The sequence below is a fragment of the Pholis gunnellus genome (genome assembly GCF_910591455.1).
Source record: "Pholis gunnellus genome assembly, chromosome: 13".
In the NCBI taxonomy this organism is placed as follows: domain Eukaryota; kingdom Metazoa; phylum Chordata; class Actinopteri; order Perciformes; family Pholidae; genus Pholis; species Pholis gunnellus.
This window is the reverse complement of record NC_136540.1, coordinates 4630405-4647702: the sequence shown is the minus strand read 5'-3', so window position 1 is coordinate 4647702 and position 17298 is coordinate 4630405. Positions and strand designations below refer to the sequence as shown.

The 17298-nt window shown below is 41.7% G+C and overlaps 1 protein-coding gene across 1 annotated transcript in view; it reads right to left on the bottom strand.

Moving 5' to 3' along the window:
- Positions 1-17298, bottom strand: part of tmem132e (transmembrane protein 132E) — a gene marked incomplete at its 5' end in the record, with an annotated part of 99897 nt that overhangs the window by 36199 nt on the left and 46400 nt on the right. The window contains 2 exons of the mRNA XM_079171069.1: positions 6163-6355; positions 14734-14874. Of these exons, the coding sequence (XP_079027195.1) occupies positions 6163-6355; positions 14734-14874 (334 nt within the window). The remainder of the gene's footprint in view (positions 1-6162; positions 6356-14733; positions 14875-17298) is intronic.

Sequence of the window (17298 nt, the reverse complement as noted above, 5' to 3'; positions counted from 1 at the left end):
AGCTGCAAGAGGGTAACAAGTTTTCTCATTTGTGGCACACGAGCAGCCCAGGAGAGAGGCCACGTATATCTACTGAAATCAAAAATCGCATATTTAATGATCTGCCACCCGACGCTTATCTTAAAGTCTTAATGAGGGTGGAGAATATGGGACTGTCCAACCCTTTGTTTATTCATTAAGGGAATATTATACACAGACTCAGCATTTGTGTACCCTTAAATGTTCTCTATTTGATATTCAGGGCCCTAATATAAGTATTATAATAACTATGCCGTGTAAAGGGAAGGAGAAAGAAGTCACTCTCCCTCTGTGTCGGTTCTATTCTGAGCTCTTCTGTGCTTTGTTAACGTAGGCGGGCCGGCCGCAATGCAGCAAATAAAGGAGGACCCAGTATAGAACCTTGGGGAACTCCATTTAGTACAGTAAGAAAGCTGAAGCTGTTCATTTTCACACATTGAGACTAACGTAGGAAAAGCAATGTACACGAATGATTTATCAGACGTTCCTTTGTTATTGAACCTCTGTTTGAGTTTGAGACAGATCAATAAATAAGCTCTGCTTTTTGTATCGCGAATCAATAATCTCAATCACATCCTTCACTGCACAGTAAGTAAATAATAGCATTAGTACATCGAAACTCTTTGAACCAGTCCACACTGACAAGTTATGGAAATATTATTGATAATGTGACATCTCTTGCTGTAGGACAGTTACTTTTAGATAATAAGGATCTAATCTGTCAGAGCCAGCGTGTTTGTGTATCGAGTGTTGACAACAGTAATTAAAACAATTCAACATAGCAGGAAACTTCTGAAACGTGAAACATGCCCTCCATACTGCACGATCCGGGACAGGAAATAAGATTTCTAAACTCTATCATAACTCCAACAGAGCTCCTCTCAGTAAGTCCAATCAGAGCTTCACACAGCCACGTTCTTTCTTTCTAATAATGATCCATGCTTCATGAATCCTTTGAAAATCGTCAGAAACATCAGTGTGCTTGATGCCAATCACATCACCCAGAATTGTTGTTTTTTTCTCAGCAAACTGAATGCTGTGAGTCTTTTATTTGCAATCATGAAGCAAAATCTGTTCCACCACTTCAGTTAAATCTGTTTTTGTTCCTAAATATAGGCAGTGCAGCTTTTGTTTTTTGTTTTTCTGGTGTCTGTTTTTGGATGGTTTATGAAACGTGGCCACTTTATGAGATGCAAAGCTCAGCAGACCTCTGTGGATAATTGACTGGACTCTGGGGCGAAATCCTAATTGAAAGACATCATCCCGAAGCTATAGTTGCTGTTTTGGCATCTGGTAAGCAGTACTACACAAAACACCTTACAATTACCCGTGTGGGAGAGCACTAATTATGCTTACCTGGATCCAGCTTGGAACAAAAATCTGTCATCACTGCACAAAGCGATCATTTCACTTAATTACTATCTTCTTTACAAAGCAGCAAAACAGTTATTAGATACCCTGTTTAATTGTAATTCAAACTGAACAAATTAGTTTATTTTACAATTACAATTACGTACAATTTACAATTTCTATTTTATGTACCTGCTGTTTCTGTGCTTTTAGTTATCATTACGTATTTTTACGTAATTATGTATTACATTTATTCATTTACAAATAGTTTGAACTATTTATACACACATATATATATATATATATATTTATATATATATATTTATTGTGAATATGAATGTATAAGACACATTAGACTGCTTGTATATCTGTGAAGGAAACAATAAAAAAAGATAATTGAAGATATGTGTGAGTAATCTCAGTTTAACCATCTTCACTTATTCACTTCCTGTCTCCACTGTGTTGACAGATTACGGTTAGTTAATGTACTTGTGGTTCTTGTAATCCGCTGAGGTTACTTAACGTGAGACACGCTATTTTACGCTCAGTTGAACCTCTACAGCTTTTGAATAATGTAAACAACACATTTTGCCAGATGTGTATCTTAATGACTGCACAAGGATATACATGTACAAATGTGATGCGTGACCTCAAGCTGCGGGGTTCGTGCTACACAAAACACAATTTCTTATTCATCATCTTGTAGCTGGTGATGTGGCACAGAGCAGCTAATGGAGTTGGGAAAATCTGGCATAACCACTCTGCATCATCCTCCCTGTGTTCTCCGGCGCTCTCCTCCCTCAGAAGAATAATTATGGGTAAGAGGGCTTCGGCTGCTTTGTGTTAACGGTGGGCTAAACTGTGTGGCAAGCCTCGGGGTTGATTTAACCTCTCCATTCCTTTCACATTGTAAATTTCACCGGCGATCCCGCCGTCCTCTTCCCCCCCTTCCTCCCGTCTGCAGCAGGTCAACTGCAGCTGGTGCACAGTCTGCGGTCCGCCGACTATAAAACCGTCTTCTTCATTCTCTTTTCCGACGATTTACCAGCTCTGGTTTTCATTCCTCGTCTCGCTCCTTCTTCACAGGTTTCAGTGAAAAGGAACCGTGGGGCTCCATCCCAGATCAACTTCTCCATTGCTTTGTTGCACACAAAATGCATCCTGTTTGTATTTTCCCATCTCTTTATATCAGCAGTTTCTGAAAAAGTGCTGATCTGTCACACAGTGGGTGTAAAGCAGCGACGGTTTGCATCCACTGCTGACCTTAAAGACGGTCAGTTATTCCACAGCAGAAGAAGTCCAGCTTGAGATTCAGTCTTTTGTTACAATGTTTTTTTACATTTCACTCGATCCATTTCTGTATGAAAAGCTTCAGTTCCTCGACCTACCGGCCCGTTAACGAAGCTCCTGAGACAGAACGGTTGATTTATGAATGCGCGGTGGTCATCGTCTCTATTCTAATTAAATTCTGAAGTCAAACATAAAAACATCACTTTTGTATTTCAGGGCCGTATTGTGTTCTTGTTAAGGGCTAAGAGATAAGCACCAGCTGCAGGGTCCAACCGTCAACTTTCACAGCAGAGACAGCAGTTATCACTGTTCTGCCATTTAACAATCCATCACAGCTATTAAATCACTCACACACACACACACACACAGCCCCCCCAGGGCTGTTCAAAGCACGATATGCAGGAGAGGTTAAACACAACTGCAACTCAGCGAAGCGCAAAAGCATCACTGTCGGTATTCATTTTACCCCGAGATATTACTCACACTGAAGTCACTCTTTCCATTTGGAAAACAAACAGTTGCGATTTTCCCAACTTGATCTTCACATCATTTACATCAATTGGATACAGCTCAGGATGATTAATAACTTTCTGTGAGTTAAAGTGATCTGAGGTGAGTGAGTGGAGTCATTACTTGATTACCTGATTGTACATCACACAACCTTGACACTTCACACCATTCCATTAAGCTTCTCAACAACCTGCCACGATGATAAAGTTGGTCTGTTTGCTCTGATAACACCGACTGTTTTCACTTCATCAATCATGTATAATGGGGTGTTACCATTGTTTAGCTGTGTCACTTCTCCTGGTGGTGGTGGTGGTGGTGGGGGGGGGGGGGGGGGGGGGCTGAGACGTCAACTTTTTCTTTTGATATAGTTTACAATCCAATTAGTCACCGAAACTGAAATGATGAATTAAACCTCATCTTTCCAGGCGACCGACCAGCGGGACTCCATCACACCTGAAAAATCAATAAATGTTGCCGGATGATGAAGGTTTGAGGGTTCGTCGGACTCTCTTCTTGCCCGTTCACTGCGCCGTTCAAAGACTGAGCAGCCTGAGTTGATCTGAGATGGGCTCACCTTTGGGTTTTGATGTGAAATGTGACTATTTATATCACTGAACAATGTCAGTGCTACTAGATCAAGTGATTGGAAGCATTCTGAGGATTCCCAGGGTGTGAAAACTTTCTGAAATGATCAAGCCTGACTGGTCTTTTTCCTTTTTTCTCTATTTTTAAAACAAATGTAGCCAAATCTTATTTTTACAGCGACAAGGACGACTTCTAATGTCCTTGAAATTCTCTTGTCAACTAAAAATATTTGAAATGATAACGACACCAGTGTGCTTTTCACTGCTCCATCTCGTATTAACACCAATCCTGTGCTTCGAGACTGCAGCTAAAAAGCATTCAAATCATACAGCAACACTAACTCCCAAGTAACACAGAGCAGAGAGGTGACAGGCAGCTACGCTTAAAGCACCCGGAGTTCCTGCCATCTTGCTTCAGAATGTACCTCTTTACAAGGGGAAAGTCACACAAGGCAGAGCGGTGCAGCTAAGCACCTGGGTACAGGATGCATGCTACTCCCACATGTCTAGGGGACCGGAGACCTTCTGTTGCAACAGATGTACACTACATGCAAAGTCAGAACTGCAGCTCAAGTATATTTAACGGTGCTTTAGATGAAGAACTGCTGTAATTATGCAAATGGTAAGTGCTACTGACCAAACACTTGTTCGTGAAGAGTCTCAGCGCTCTGAAACCATGCCATTGTTCAGCGGCGTTGCACTTCCTGTTCCCTCGTCTCAAAAACAAACTTTTTAAAAATATGTTTTTGGTTAGATGTCTGAAATCAGGTCTGTGGTTGACAAAAGCTGAAGAGATGTTAATGTTTTGTTTTACGACAGTAAAAACCCCTCTGGTGAAGATAAAAGCTTTTACGTGTGTTAAATAAAGACTTTCTTCCGATCCTACACACAGTCGCTTTAAGCTAAGTCGTGTTAGTGTGAGGACGTTAGCTTCTTACTTTACACGTCAAACATCATCAAAGTGGAGTTCATTAGTGAAGTTTATCGTGATGAACAAAACGTGGAAGAATCATAAATGATTGTTTATTTTCTGCAATAGTCTAGGATCCCATTAGGCTTTTTGTCGAGGGAGCGAGGGCGATGCTAACTTCTGGGGTTGGGCTACAAAAACACGTCATCCTTGCAGCACTTTTCCAACAAACGCTGCAAAGTGTCGGACATCTACTCCTACGCCACCTACATCCACTCTTCTGTATTATTTACTGCACGGTACATTTTAATGAGCAGATATCACGAGGGGTTTGGACATTTTTCTCTCAAACCACAAAAAGAGGAAGAAGGCAGGGAAGACATAGCCGGAGGTACAACAAAGGGAAATGAATCAAGCAAGAAGGTGCTTGCTTGATTAATTTCCCTTTGTTCCCGTAATCCGTTTACTACCTTCACTAATTGCACCTTTCACAAGGCGAGGAGAAGAGACCCAATTAAAAGAGTAATAGATAAGTGCTCCAGCATCAGTTGACTTTCTTAACAATCAGCAAGTGAAGATGTTGATTCCATTTACGTGTAACGACGATCTGTCTGTATCATGTCGGATACGTGATATTTTTCTACAAGTGCATGCAGTCATAAAGAAGGATATTAATATCTGCTGCGTTGGTGCAGATGAAGTGGCCCTCAGGATTCATGATGAAAAGAGAACGAGTGGAAGCATCATTAGTGGGATTGAATAACCTGTGAAGATCGTACGGATCTGTGATTATGAGATGAAACAGTTTCCTCACAAACAGGTTTTTGTGCCGCTGGGATGAAGTCCTGAGCTGATACGAAGGTTTCAGTCTGATCCATTTATTTTATGAAGGGACAGGTTTTCCACCGCTGCTCTTTCCAATGTTCCCAAAGGCTGCTCTCTGTTTTATGGAGCTAAACGGTGAAACACTCTCCCCTCAGAGCAGATAACGCCCATGGAATTTAAAAAAAATACATTTCAGACCGGTTTCACTTGGCTTTTTACATTTTTGTATTGCGATTGTAAAGTTATATTGTTGTTTTGCTTTTTTGTTAAGCACTTTGGGCAGCATGAAATGTGCAAAATGTATTATTTTGATTTTAATTAAATTATAATTAATATTGTTGTTAATATTGCTGTTATTCTCACGTCAGCCTGACGAACATTTCTCTGCACTACAGAGCTTTAAGCTTTAAATAAACCAACCAGGTAACACAAACGTTTGCGTAGCTTTCTTGCACGGTGCAGCAACACAATGTGTCGTGTAGCATTTAACAAGGAACACGGAACACGATCATCTATGTAGCTTGAAAACAAAGCATTTCCGTTCTGGTATTTCGGTTTGTTCAACAAAGCAAAACACGGTTAACGAGTCAGTGAGATAACTTTAAATCATTTAAATGTTTCGGACTTAAATGATCATGACATCCATATGAATATCTGTCGATCGTGTCCACTCACCATGGCCAGAGGGATGATGGCCTGGATGTCTCGCTGCACCACCGTCAGCTCCGTCACAACCTTCTCTGAATCGGGAGGCGGGTTCTGCCCCTTGTAGTCGATGTTCCAGTTGATCCGTCTGGTCACCGAGAGGCTGGTGAAGTTCTCCATCTCGAAATCCAACTGCATCACCTCCACGTTGCCCAACACTTCCCTGCCAGACCATAATAATCAGAAAGATCGCACACAAAACAGAATTAAAACAACGTCAGACATATTCGTGAACAAGACAGAATAACTTCGCTAATGAATCTGTTGACTGGATAGTTTTTAATTATTCAACAGGCCATTTCTGTGAACTGTCGACACACTGCAGTTATTTTTAAAGTTTTCCTTGAGTTGAATAAAGAGATAATGTATTCACGAAGGCTTCAACATGTGAAGCGCTGCAGCCGAGAGCTTTAGAGCCCAGTACATAATCAGATGATGTATTTTAGTATTTGTTCTTTATTCAAAGTTATATTCTACAGCTGTGTATTGGAAGGCACGTCACAAAGGGGCAGAGTGTGACATACATACGCAGTTGATCATCTTAACATAACATCATAGCTTTGCACTGAGATGAGTTACGACATAGTTTTTAAGATTGATCACAATATTCTCAGTCAATATCCAATAAAAGCCATTAGCTTAGCTTCCGGTGTTGTGTAACCAATGTTATGCATTCAGCGAAGCTTCAGTTACATTCATTGATGAAATGACTTTCATCAATACGTTTCATTGTGACCAGAGAGGCCGACCTCACGCTGACAGACAGAGGACAGTTAACACGGCTCTCAAAGGTCACAGTGGGCCGCTTACCGACTTCCCTTCTGAAATGTTACCGTTCGTCACTCACATACATTTTATATTTCATTACTTGATGTAAAAAATAATGATCTTCAGGTTTTGAGGTAAACACGTAAGCTTTAAAGAACCAACATTACAGCTAGTGGATGGAGTAACACGATTTTGTTGTCGAGCAATTATGATAAGAGCTTTCGGTTTACATCTTTCTTGATTAAATGAAGTCAAGGTGAAGAAGCTGCAACTCTGTGAAAGTCTTTTACAATCTAATAATGCAATTTAATACCTTTAGTGCCATAATCCCTGTTTGTTTGTTGTCTGGTCACAAACTCTGAAAACAAGTCTGTAAAACTTAAAGGATTTTAGGCACCTGGATTGAACCTTGATGATGTATGAATGTGTCTCTCCTGCTGACTACAGACCACCTGTCCTCCGCAGATGTTTGTCTGAATATTTGACTAGCTCGTCGTACACACATGTAGTTTACAGGAGACTGGGTTTGACTTGCTGATGCAATAGATAAAGCTTCATCATGTCGGATATCTCCTCTCATAACCATTTATTTGTTCATTACTAAAAAGAAAAATCGGATCTGACGTTGGACTTATTAATTTTGCAGCTGTTAAGAGAGCCGCTGAGACTAATGAGAAGCGACAGCTTTCTAATGGCGTTCCTGCTTACCGAGAGGGAGTTATCATACGAATGCATCAGCGATCGTCTCTGAAAACAGTGTGCAGGTCTTGTCAATAAACAATCACCGCTCCCTAATCTTGCTAGCTATAGCTTCTACCTTCAGGCCCGAGCGTGGGGCTTGTGCGAGGGGGATTGCAAATTTGGATCTGCCTCTGACTTTCAAATAAGCGTAATTGCAGCGGCTGCAGATTCGCTCCTGGCCAATCGATAGTTTTAGGTCGGTAACTTGATTGCTCTGGTGCCCGTGCACATGAAATATTTGGGCATTTTCTCTTTTGCTTTCTCTCTGCAGGGTATATGAGACTTCGGCTGGGACCTTCGTTTCACTGTTGCAAACAGGGCAGAGATGCAGAGGCGATAACAGCCCTCCTGTTATGAAAATCCTGCTTGTTGGGTTTGTAATCCTGGAGTTCAACAAGCCTAACGTGACACCGTCTCACCGGTGGCGAAGGTGCAAATTAAATCTCTCTCCACCCGTGACGGGAAGCATCCCGCCTCAAAGCTCACCTTTAGCTGAGAGTGAGGCGCTCGCTGTCTGTCCTTCACAAAAGCAAAGAACCCGTCCCACCGTTCAGCCCTGAGAGCCCTTTAATGAAAGCTGGATCAAACTCTCTGAACGAGCCTCCGCCCACAACCGGTTCCTCTCAGGGAACATCGGGGATGAGATCTCGGCCTATTTGTCTCGACATCACTCACTGAAAACAAACACCCCCGTCTGTCTGTGACTCGCTAAAGCTGTCATCAATTACAGCCCACTGGAGTGAGTGCATGTACGGCCGCTCAATACAGCGTCGACTGCCACCGCGCTGGAGGGAAGGGAAAACGATGTTCGCAATGAACCCATTTGGGTGAGAGGGACTGTTTCAGAGTGAAAGAGAGCCAATTGAAAAATAATGTAAGTGAGGGGAAAAGGAAGAAAAATGACATTTTGAATCAGTGATGTGGTATTTCCTAAAAAAATCTTCTTCTTCTGTCTTTCTGCGCACACCTTTATCAGGATTCTCTCTCTTTGCATTGCCTGACAGCATCAACCAAACCCAAAAAGACAGTATTTACTGTAGCTAGTGAGCGTTCTTTCTCTCCGCAGCTCTAGTAGCTGCTGTGTTACAGTGTTATTACAAGTCCTTAGGGCATGTCAATGAGACTAAAGGGTGACCTTTTCATCAGAATACTAAATTATGCATGTGTTAGCTAATTAATGTCACCAGTTCCTAAGGTTTCAGAGGAAATGATCGCTCCACAAGGGAATGTGTTTTTACGAGCTTTCCTGTACTCTATAATCAATAATTTTCCAATATTAAAATGAACAATGTAAACACTTCAGGTAACCATTCCCTTCAGATCATATATATATATAGAGGGAGAGAGAGAGAGAGAGAGAGAGAGAGAGAGAGAGAGAGCAAGAGAGAGAGAGAGAGAGAGAGAGAAGACTGGTGGAGATATTGAAGTGGTTTGACAAATTTAAATTGAACGAGTGATTTCATACCAGAGGAGGAGAGGAAGGAGGAGGAAGGAAGTAAAGGAAACGTCTTGTTTCCATTAAGTTAATGATGCACTGTCTATCTGCATAGCACAAAGTATATATTCTAAAAGCTGTAGCTTGGGGCTTTTCTCGAGCTCAGGAGGATTTCGTTCTTTGATCAGAGGTCTGTTTGAACTGATTAACAGGGAAGAGTTCATTGGATCAAAGCACCGCGAGGCAGAGTTACAACAGCGATGGTGAACAGAGGGGCTCAGAACGGTCCACGCTTCAGGCCGGGGATACACGCCATTTTTAACCACGTGTTTGCGCCACGCAACAACGCATCTCGTTAATTTCTGAGAACGCGCACACAACACTGACTTTTAAAAGCATTCATAGCAAAGTACGGGGATGTTTTATCAAAATAATATATTATGTTTCTTACCGAGAATGCAAGGGGAAACAGCTAGCTCAGCACTGACCATGTTGTATTAAGTAAATGGTGTTTTTAGAGGGATTTACGTGCTGGATCTATTTTTCTGATGATCATCACAAACGTGCATCACGGAAGTGCGTAGCTTCTCCTTGTCTTATCATTTCAGTGAGGTTGCCAGGTTTGGTATCTCTGTGTCAGGGCAAAGATGGACTGGGCAGAGGAATAAACTGTTGTAGTCTACTTTCTTCCATTTATCACTAGAACTGTAACTACAGTGACTGTGTATTGGGCTCTGAGGACAGCCAAAACCAATACTGTGTCTGAGTGCATGATGTGTAGACGCAGACGACGGACTGAAGCTGCTACTCTGCTGACATGCTGCTCAGATAAACTGTGAAAATAAGACAGTTTTATTGTTTTAGAGGTGTTGGTTGACCCAGGAGCCAGAGTAAAAAATAGGCATTGTATGTTTCTGCAAACCATGAATACGTTGAATCGCGACGTTTATGAACCAAAAACACGTTTCATATCAACTTTTCAACCGCTCGTGGAGCTCTTGGCGTTTCAAAACTGCATTCTCAAATATGTTGAAGTCTAGGCAACAAAACTACTTGCTTAGGTTTAGTAAATGCTCAAGGTTTGGGTTGAAATAAAGACGTATGTTTTGGTTTCACACGGGACACAAACAGCGAAACATGTTCGACCCAACCATCCACAACATCCTCATCCCTTTGAATACTTTCATTAAAAACTAGGTGAGCCATACCCTGGTTCCAGCTGTAATAGCATGAGGTTGATGATCTTCTCATCTCACCGTCAGAAAGAAAGCAAATAAATGCGAATCCCCAGAAACCTAAAAAAGTGCTGATAAATATCAGAGGTTTCCATTTTCTGGCCCATATTACTGACCGACTAAATGAAATGTGAATTTTAATAAAAGACTTTCCCTTGAGTGTGGAAACAGTAAACATCCCCTAGAGAACATCTATTGATGGAGCAGCTTAGATACCAGATGAAAAAACACTTTTCAGTCCAAAGCCCCTTTTACACAGAGATTCCACATTACTGCCGTCAAGAACATGTGCCATTACAATTTTAAATTGCACGTCGACATGACGTGTAACTAGAGCTTGGTATCTTTACTTTTAAGGTATCAACTGAAATAATCCAGTTCCAACTATGAGCAAAAGTTGATCCTTTTGGTGCCCAGAATTATATAAAAAAAAAGACTATTTGTTTGGCGATTTACCTCAGCAGCTACAGCCGGGATCGCCTGTATGCACGCAGCTCTCAACACGAAGATGGCTGAGCCGGCGGCAAGCAGCTAACGGTGCTAACAGCTAACGGTGCTAACAGCGCTTACAACGGCAACAGTGCTGACAGAGCGAAGAGTTTTACTACCCAGAGGGTGGTCGCTGCGCTTCAGGGACAATGTTCTGAGCGCTGTACGTGTAACATAACAGCGCGTCTTGCCGGCCGTTACACACATACTTCGGCTCGGCTCTTCGTCTACCTCTGCTGCCGGCTTAATGGTGGAATGACTCTGACCTCCAATTCCCCGCTTGTACCTTTTATACAGAACGGCGAGGCAGAATAACGCCGCAGCATTGAAAGGGGCTTATTTCAGAAGTTTTAGTCATTATTGGCACTTGTGTTTGTGCAAATGTGTTTTTTTCTGGTTTCATCTGTTATTTAACAGTTAATTATTCAGAGCAAAAAACACCTCATCTTATTAATGAAATGTTTTTTCAGTTGTCCTGAATGCCTCAGCGTTCTTTAGGAACATTATTCATGTGAAAGCCATTGACCGCAATCAATAATGCATCGGTTCATGCGGCGTTATCAACGAGCTGCTGTCAGAATGTGACGGGGAACCAGATGGAGGGTTACAGAAGAATAAATACGGTGGATAATCCCGGCAATGACTAAAGAGGGATCTGATGGAGAGACACAAGATAAAGAGAGGAAAACGAGGAGAGGAGAGGGATGAAGAGATCAACGATACGCCCCCGAGGGAAAACATTCTCACCTCATTTCCTCCGTTTCAGGTAAATTTGAGTAAACAAAACCAGATGTACAAACAGCAGTGGTACTCAGACGTATTCAGCAATGACGTGCACAAAGCTGCTGGTGTAGTTATCTGTTTTCTGTTTTCTGCACAGGGGGGGGGGGTTGAGTGTGTGAGTTTGTGTGTCTGTGAAGAGGGGGGGGGGGCTTTAAATCTTGCACAAAAAGACTTATGAATGAGAACAATTATTGAACTTAAAAAAACATATTAGAACTATGCTTATTACTGAATTGAATTGGGTAATTAGGAGAAGCATTGTCTTGAGAATTCATGTATTTTGGGGCTCATTACTGAGTCTGCTGCTCATCGTTTCCTCCAGCAGTGTAAACTCCATACATCCCAAACAAGAATAAAAACAGGGTTGAATATTCTTTCTAGATAAAACAAATGAGGTGCTAAAAGTACGTTAACTAAACTATTAAAATACATAACAGAGTTTATAGAGTGTTGCAGGGATGAGGTGTTGAAATCTCTTCAGTTTGTGTTAAACACAGACCTGATTTCAGACATCTAACCAAAAACACACTCAGAAAAAACGTCGACTTTAAGACGAAGGAACTGAAAGTGCAAAACTGCCGACTCATGTCTGAATAAGTACGGAAGCAATTTAAATGATTCAGCTTTTGCGGCTCCTTTAAATCCTGGTGTGTTTTTGCGATTAAATATATTTATTTGGGATATTCAAGTCTGAAAAATACATGCAGAACATTGTCAAATATCAATGCAAACATTTAGGAAAGTTTGTTATTATAAATAGAAAAGCGTGATATTGTTCTAAAGCCGTCCAAAGTCCTCACACTTTGGACATCCTGTCCAAAACACCTCATGAGCACGTTCTGTAGTTCTGTACTCCTGTCTCTACGGTTAACATCTGGTTCAAGCTGTTTACGATGGGAAAGTTTCCATCTTTGGCACCTCACAGTGGTATTAACAGAAACACTGTGAATGCAGTGCATGAAGAGATGAGAAGAAACACGCCCAGGTTTGTACTTGGATTGACTCATTTCTCTGCTCCACAGGACTCAACCATCACATACAAATATTCACAAGAGCAGCTTTAAATCCAAGCAACTAATATTAAGGTCAGGAACATAAGCAGCTCCTTAGTGACTTTTCTGGGAGTCGGCTCCCACAACAATGAATAACATTACATGTTTAAATCCCTGTGTGATACATTAGTGACAGATATTACTTTAACCTTTTTGAAATTCAACACCATTTCGATACAAATAAAGACTTCATCCAGACCTCCAAACTACCGAAAATACCAATTTCCCAACACTGCGGTGCGTTTCCACAAGAGAATCTTCAGAGGCTCGAGTGCTTTATTTTATATAAAGAGAGTTTACGCTCACACTCAATCAATTTGATGGGAATGAAGCATCACAACACGAAGCGGTCCGTGACTTTATGCCTTCAGAGGGCTATTGTTTGGCCGTTTGGCTTTAGGTGGTCACAGAAATTGACTGGGTTCTTGACAAAATCGAGCATGACACGTTGTTTCTCTACCCATGCTTGACCCCCTACAGGACATTTCACACACGGTGACAGGGTGGCAAAGATTACATGACACGGGTCACTAAATATAGCAAGGAAGGCTGCCACCAAGGCGCTAAGAAGTCAACAAGGGTGAAATGGTGCATTTCTTTTTCCAGGTGAGGCCACTCTGCCTTCTTCCTCTCTGTCCTGTTTCTCCAGCAGCCACGAGGGAGTCCACAGGGAAAGCCAATATTTAAACCAGCAGTCGCTAATGTCTCCAAGGCTTGGTGATAACCAGCCTAACTCCGGGCGCTGCAGCTCTTAATGAATTGAACGCATCACATATTGTGATTTATGGTTGTACATTTTTTGTTGCTTTCCCTCGGTGGGACTAGTTCAAAGGCAGGCCAAACTGCACCCACATAAAAAACAGAAACCCATGAATAAAACGTGATTTATGTCGACTGTGTTAATGTGCAAGCAGCTGTTGAAAAGAATCAGTTCACTCTAATTCCAGAAACGAAAAAGAGAAACGTATTTTCTCACCTGGCCATAGTGGCATCAATGTAGAAAGTTTGGTTTTGTAGAGATTTTTGCAATAGTTTCTGTACAATGTACATGAATGTTGTAGGTGTTGCTTGAAGCAATCATCAATGGTATTTTAAAAACAGAAAACAGAAACTGCTTCTTGTTTTTTTCTGGATAACCCCATAAACCCTCACTGTCAATAGTTTTCATTGGAAACACTTTCTACCACAGAAATAGTCCCGAAAAGTGAGGAAAGAGACGAAGGAAGGAAATGTTGCTGTTGGACTGTTTAAAATGTTTCACTGCTGTGAGCATCAGAAGTTTTCATCCCATTTCCAATTCACCGTGACCGTATCGGAGTGGATGCAGATATGCTAAAATCTAAAGGTTACGATATTGTAACCACAGTTCTAAAAGCACAAAACTGACCCTTTAAGCTGCCTCTTCATGTGCAGGCCTATAATAACTGGTCACATTTAGGTTGTACTTCTTAAATAGGCCGTACATTATTTAGACTACAATGAGCTTGCAAATCACTGATCAACTCTAGTTTCACTGATACCATAACGTTGCATTTACCGTAGAATCGGCCCAGACAGAGTCCATTACAGTCCCGTCAGCCACTACAGGGCTGTGATTCGGTGTTTTTTTAGTCCTTTGAGGAACTTGGCATAATTACTGCTTTAGACAAGATCTCATCTCAAAGGTATTTTAATGCCCGCAGTCAAAATGGTCTACCTCATCACTCCAACGTGGGCTGAATTAACAGCAGATGTAGTGAGACTAAGCAGATAAGATCTCCGTTCATTTAACGTTGTGCTATAAAGCAGAGGGTGCTTTAGTCACTCTGCTGCGGGCCAAAGCTGTATTTTATCTTCTCGAGCTCCGGGGGCATTTACAGAGAATGGAGTATGCTTTTAAAAGCTGCCTTTAATCAGGGAGTGAACTATGACTGTTACACGCAAGCAAACCTTTTTGGGGAACCTTTTGTCCATTGTTAAGGAAGACAAATATCAGCGAGGGCAGGAATCAACAGCTCAGCTCCAGCAGTCGGTTAGAGGCCCGGGGCGGTTGACTTACCCCTGTTTGACTGCTTTGTTCTTGTTCACATCGATGGTGGTGATGGAGTGCTTGGCGCCGGACTGAATCTCCCAGTCCACCTTCCACTGGGCGTTCTTTGACTTGGTCTCAAGCAGGTTCACCCCTTTCTTTGCTTTGACCCTGCAGGAAACGGAGAGGGGAAAAAGAACGGGATGAGTCCATTTTTATTAGAAGAAGAGGGGGGGGGGGGGGGGGGGGGTTGATTTATGTGCAAGGTCAGAGGTGAGCGCCCTCCGTGTGCAGCAGTCCTTCTCCTTGGATTGCGTCATGGCAAAAGCAATTCCACAGATGAATCAATAACAGAGATGAGTGAAGATGATACAGTGATACTACGTCAGGTCATGCTATGCTTTTGACTGCATTGAACACTGACATCTGGAAGCTTCCAAATTCAACATTTACTCACAAAACTAATGAGGCATTTCATATAATAACCAGATTAAATAATCTGTATTAGGACACTGTATTGATTCCCTCAGCTGCGTAGGAAGGGTCAGCTACTGAACAGGATTCACATTTTGTTGCTGAAGGACCTTTCAGCAGAGCGGGTGTTTGAACCTGGAACCCCCGCCTCATACTCCCTGCAACCTAATATACATATGTGTACTCTTCCAAACACGTACATTCTCGCTCACATATCTAAATGCGTACACTGACATGCACACACAAATGCACCGACCACAAACTACACATTCTCGTACACACACATTCATAACTGTACGGTGCCTGCAGAGGTTTTGCACGTTCGCATACTGAACATACAAAAACACCCAAAACTAACATGCAGATGCACAAATCTGCAGTATCACATAGATGTCAAAATAATCCAGATGTGTCCATGTTCCCAAACACGTCTGCAGAGAAAGGAGAAGCTAAATCAATATAACATATAATACATACATAAATAAATAGCTTCTAAAGAAGTAGAACAAATAGTAACTGTAGAAAAGTATGAAATGACAAGATAGACTGGCTGCTCAAATATGCTGCAAGATACTTTCCTCATTTCTTGAAGAATGGTCCGGCCTCGGTTTATATTTTATAAGATATTATAAGATATTTAGCGGCATAGTCCAGATAAAAGTGGATTTAGATTTGACCCTGAAACATCACAAGGAAAATAGTGAAAAGATGTAAATAGTGACTGTGACACTAAGCCGGGTTTTATTGTGTATTGATGACACTGCACCTTCAAGCAAGAGGCTATTTGAACTTTTCTGTCAGCTGGATACCAAACCAGTTCTGGCAGCTGTCCTTTGTGACTTAACCCAGACGTGCTATGAAGGTGTCCACTGACAGAATAGGAAAACAGCCCAGAGGGAAAAAGCCCAGAAGAAAAGCACTCAGTTCTCATTGTGATTCTGGTTATTTGACCACAGAGCCACGCCCGACTCCTGCCCGACTCCTGCCCGACTCCTGCACTGACGCTCGATGGAGACAAGCGGCCCGTCCACAGACGTGCAGAGCACTCATGCAGATTATTGATCCGATGCTCTCATTTTCATGAAACACAAGACAGGGATGAATTATTAACATATCTGGCTTTTGTTTTGTCTGCCTTGTGCCTTCAAGACAATTCATTCAAACACCAGACTTGAAGCTAAAGTTAAAGGTCACATATCACGCTCAATTTCAGATCCATACTTGTGTTTTGGGTTTCAACGAGAACATATCTACATGCTTTAATGTTCAAAAACATGATATTTTTCTGACGGTGTCTTTGTGAATAGACCCGTATTCACCGTCTGTCTGTAATGCTGCGTTTCAGCGCCTGTCTTTTTAAGCCCGGTCTGCTCTCATTGGTCAGCTGAGGACTTATCAACTGCTCCGTGTTTAACAACACGTCTACAGTCGACTGTATAGTCGGGACATCACAACCTTATGGAAGTCCTGACGGCTCTTTCAAAAGGATCCTAAACTGCACTGTTACGCTTTGAGGGAAAAGTATTTTCTCCTGTATTACTTTTGCAGTTTTAACTCTTTCAAACACAACAAAACCTCTTGGTCAGGTTTAATAAAAAACATCATGTTTTGGCTTAAAATGAAATGAAGGCAAAATCACAACAAAAACACAACTGCCCTGTGTATTCTGACCAATCCACCCCTTTAAACCTCCTCCCTATGTGGACCTCCACGGAGTAGTTTGAGACGTATTTGTGGTCCACACAAAATAAATGTATTCCACAAGAAAATACATTTTTCCTCAAAAATATTCCCAACGCTGTTGGTATGAGAACGTAGTCATTAGTAAACAGAGCTGGTTTCTTAAAATGGTCTGTGTGCATTTCTCTGTGGAATGAGCTTTGTGATACTTCCACTATATTCATAAAGACCTGCAGACATGGAAATCACACTTTCTACGTTGTGGAAATATTAAAAAAAATATTTTAAATAATGCATTAGACACCACATGATAATGACATGGAGAGTATCAGACAGTGTTCTCCAGAACTCTGGGGATCTGAATGATTTCTTTCCTTTACAGGAAAACAGTGTGGTGTTCTTCTCTTCCCGCCATCAGATCACTCGCCAGCGTCTCGTTTA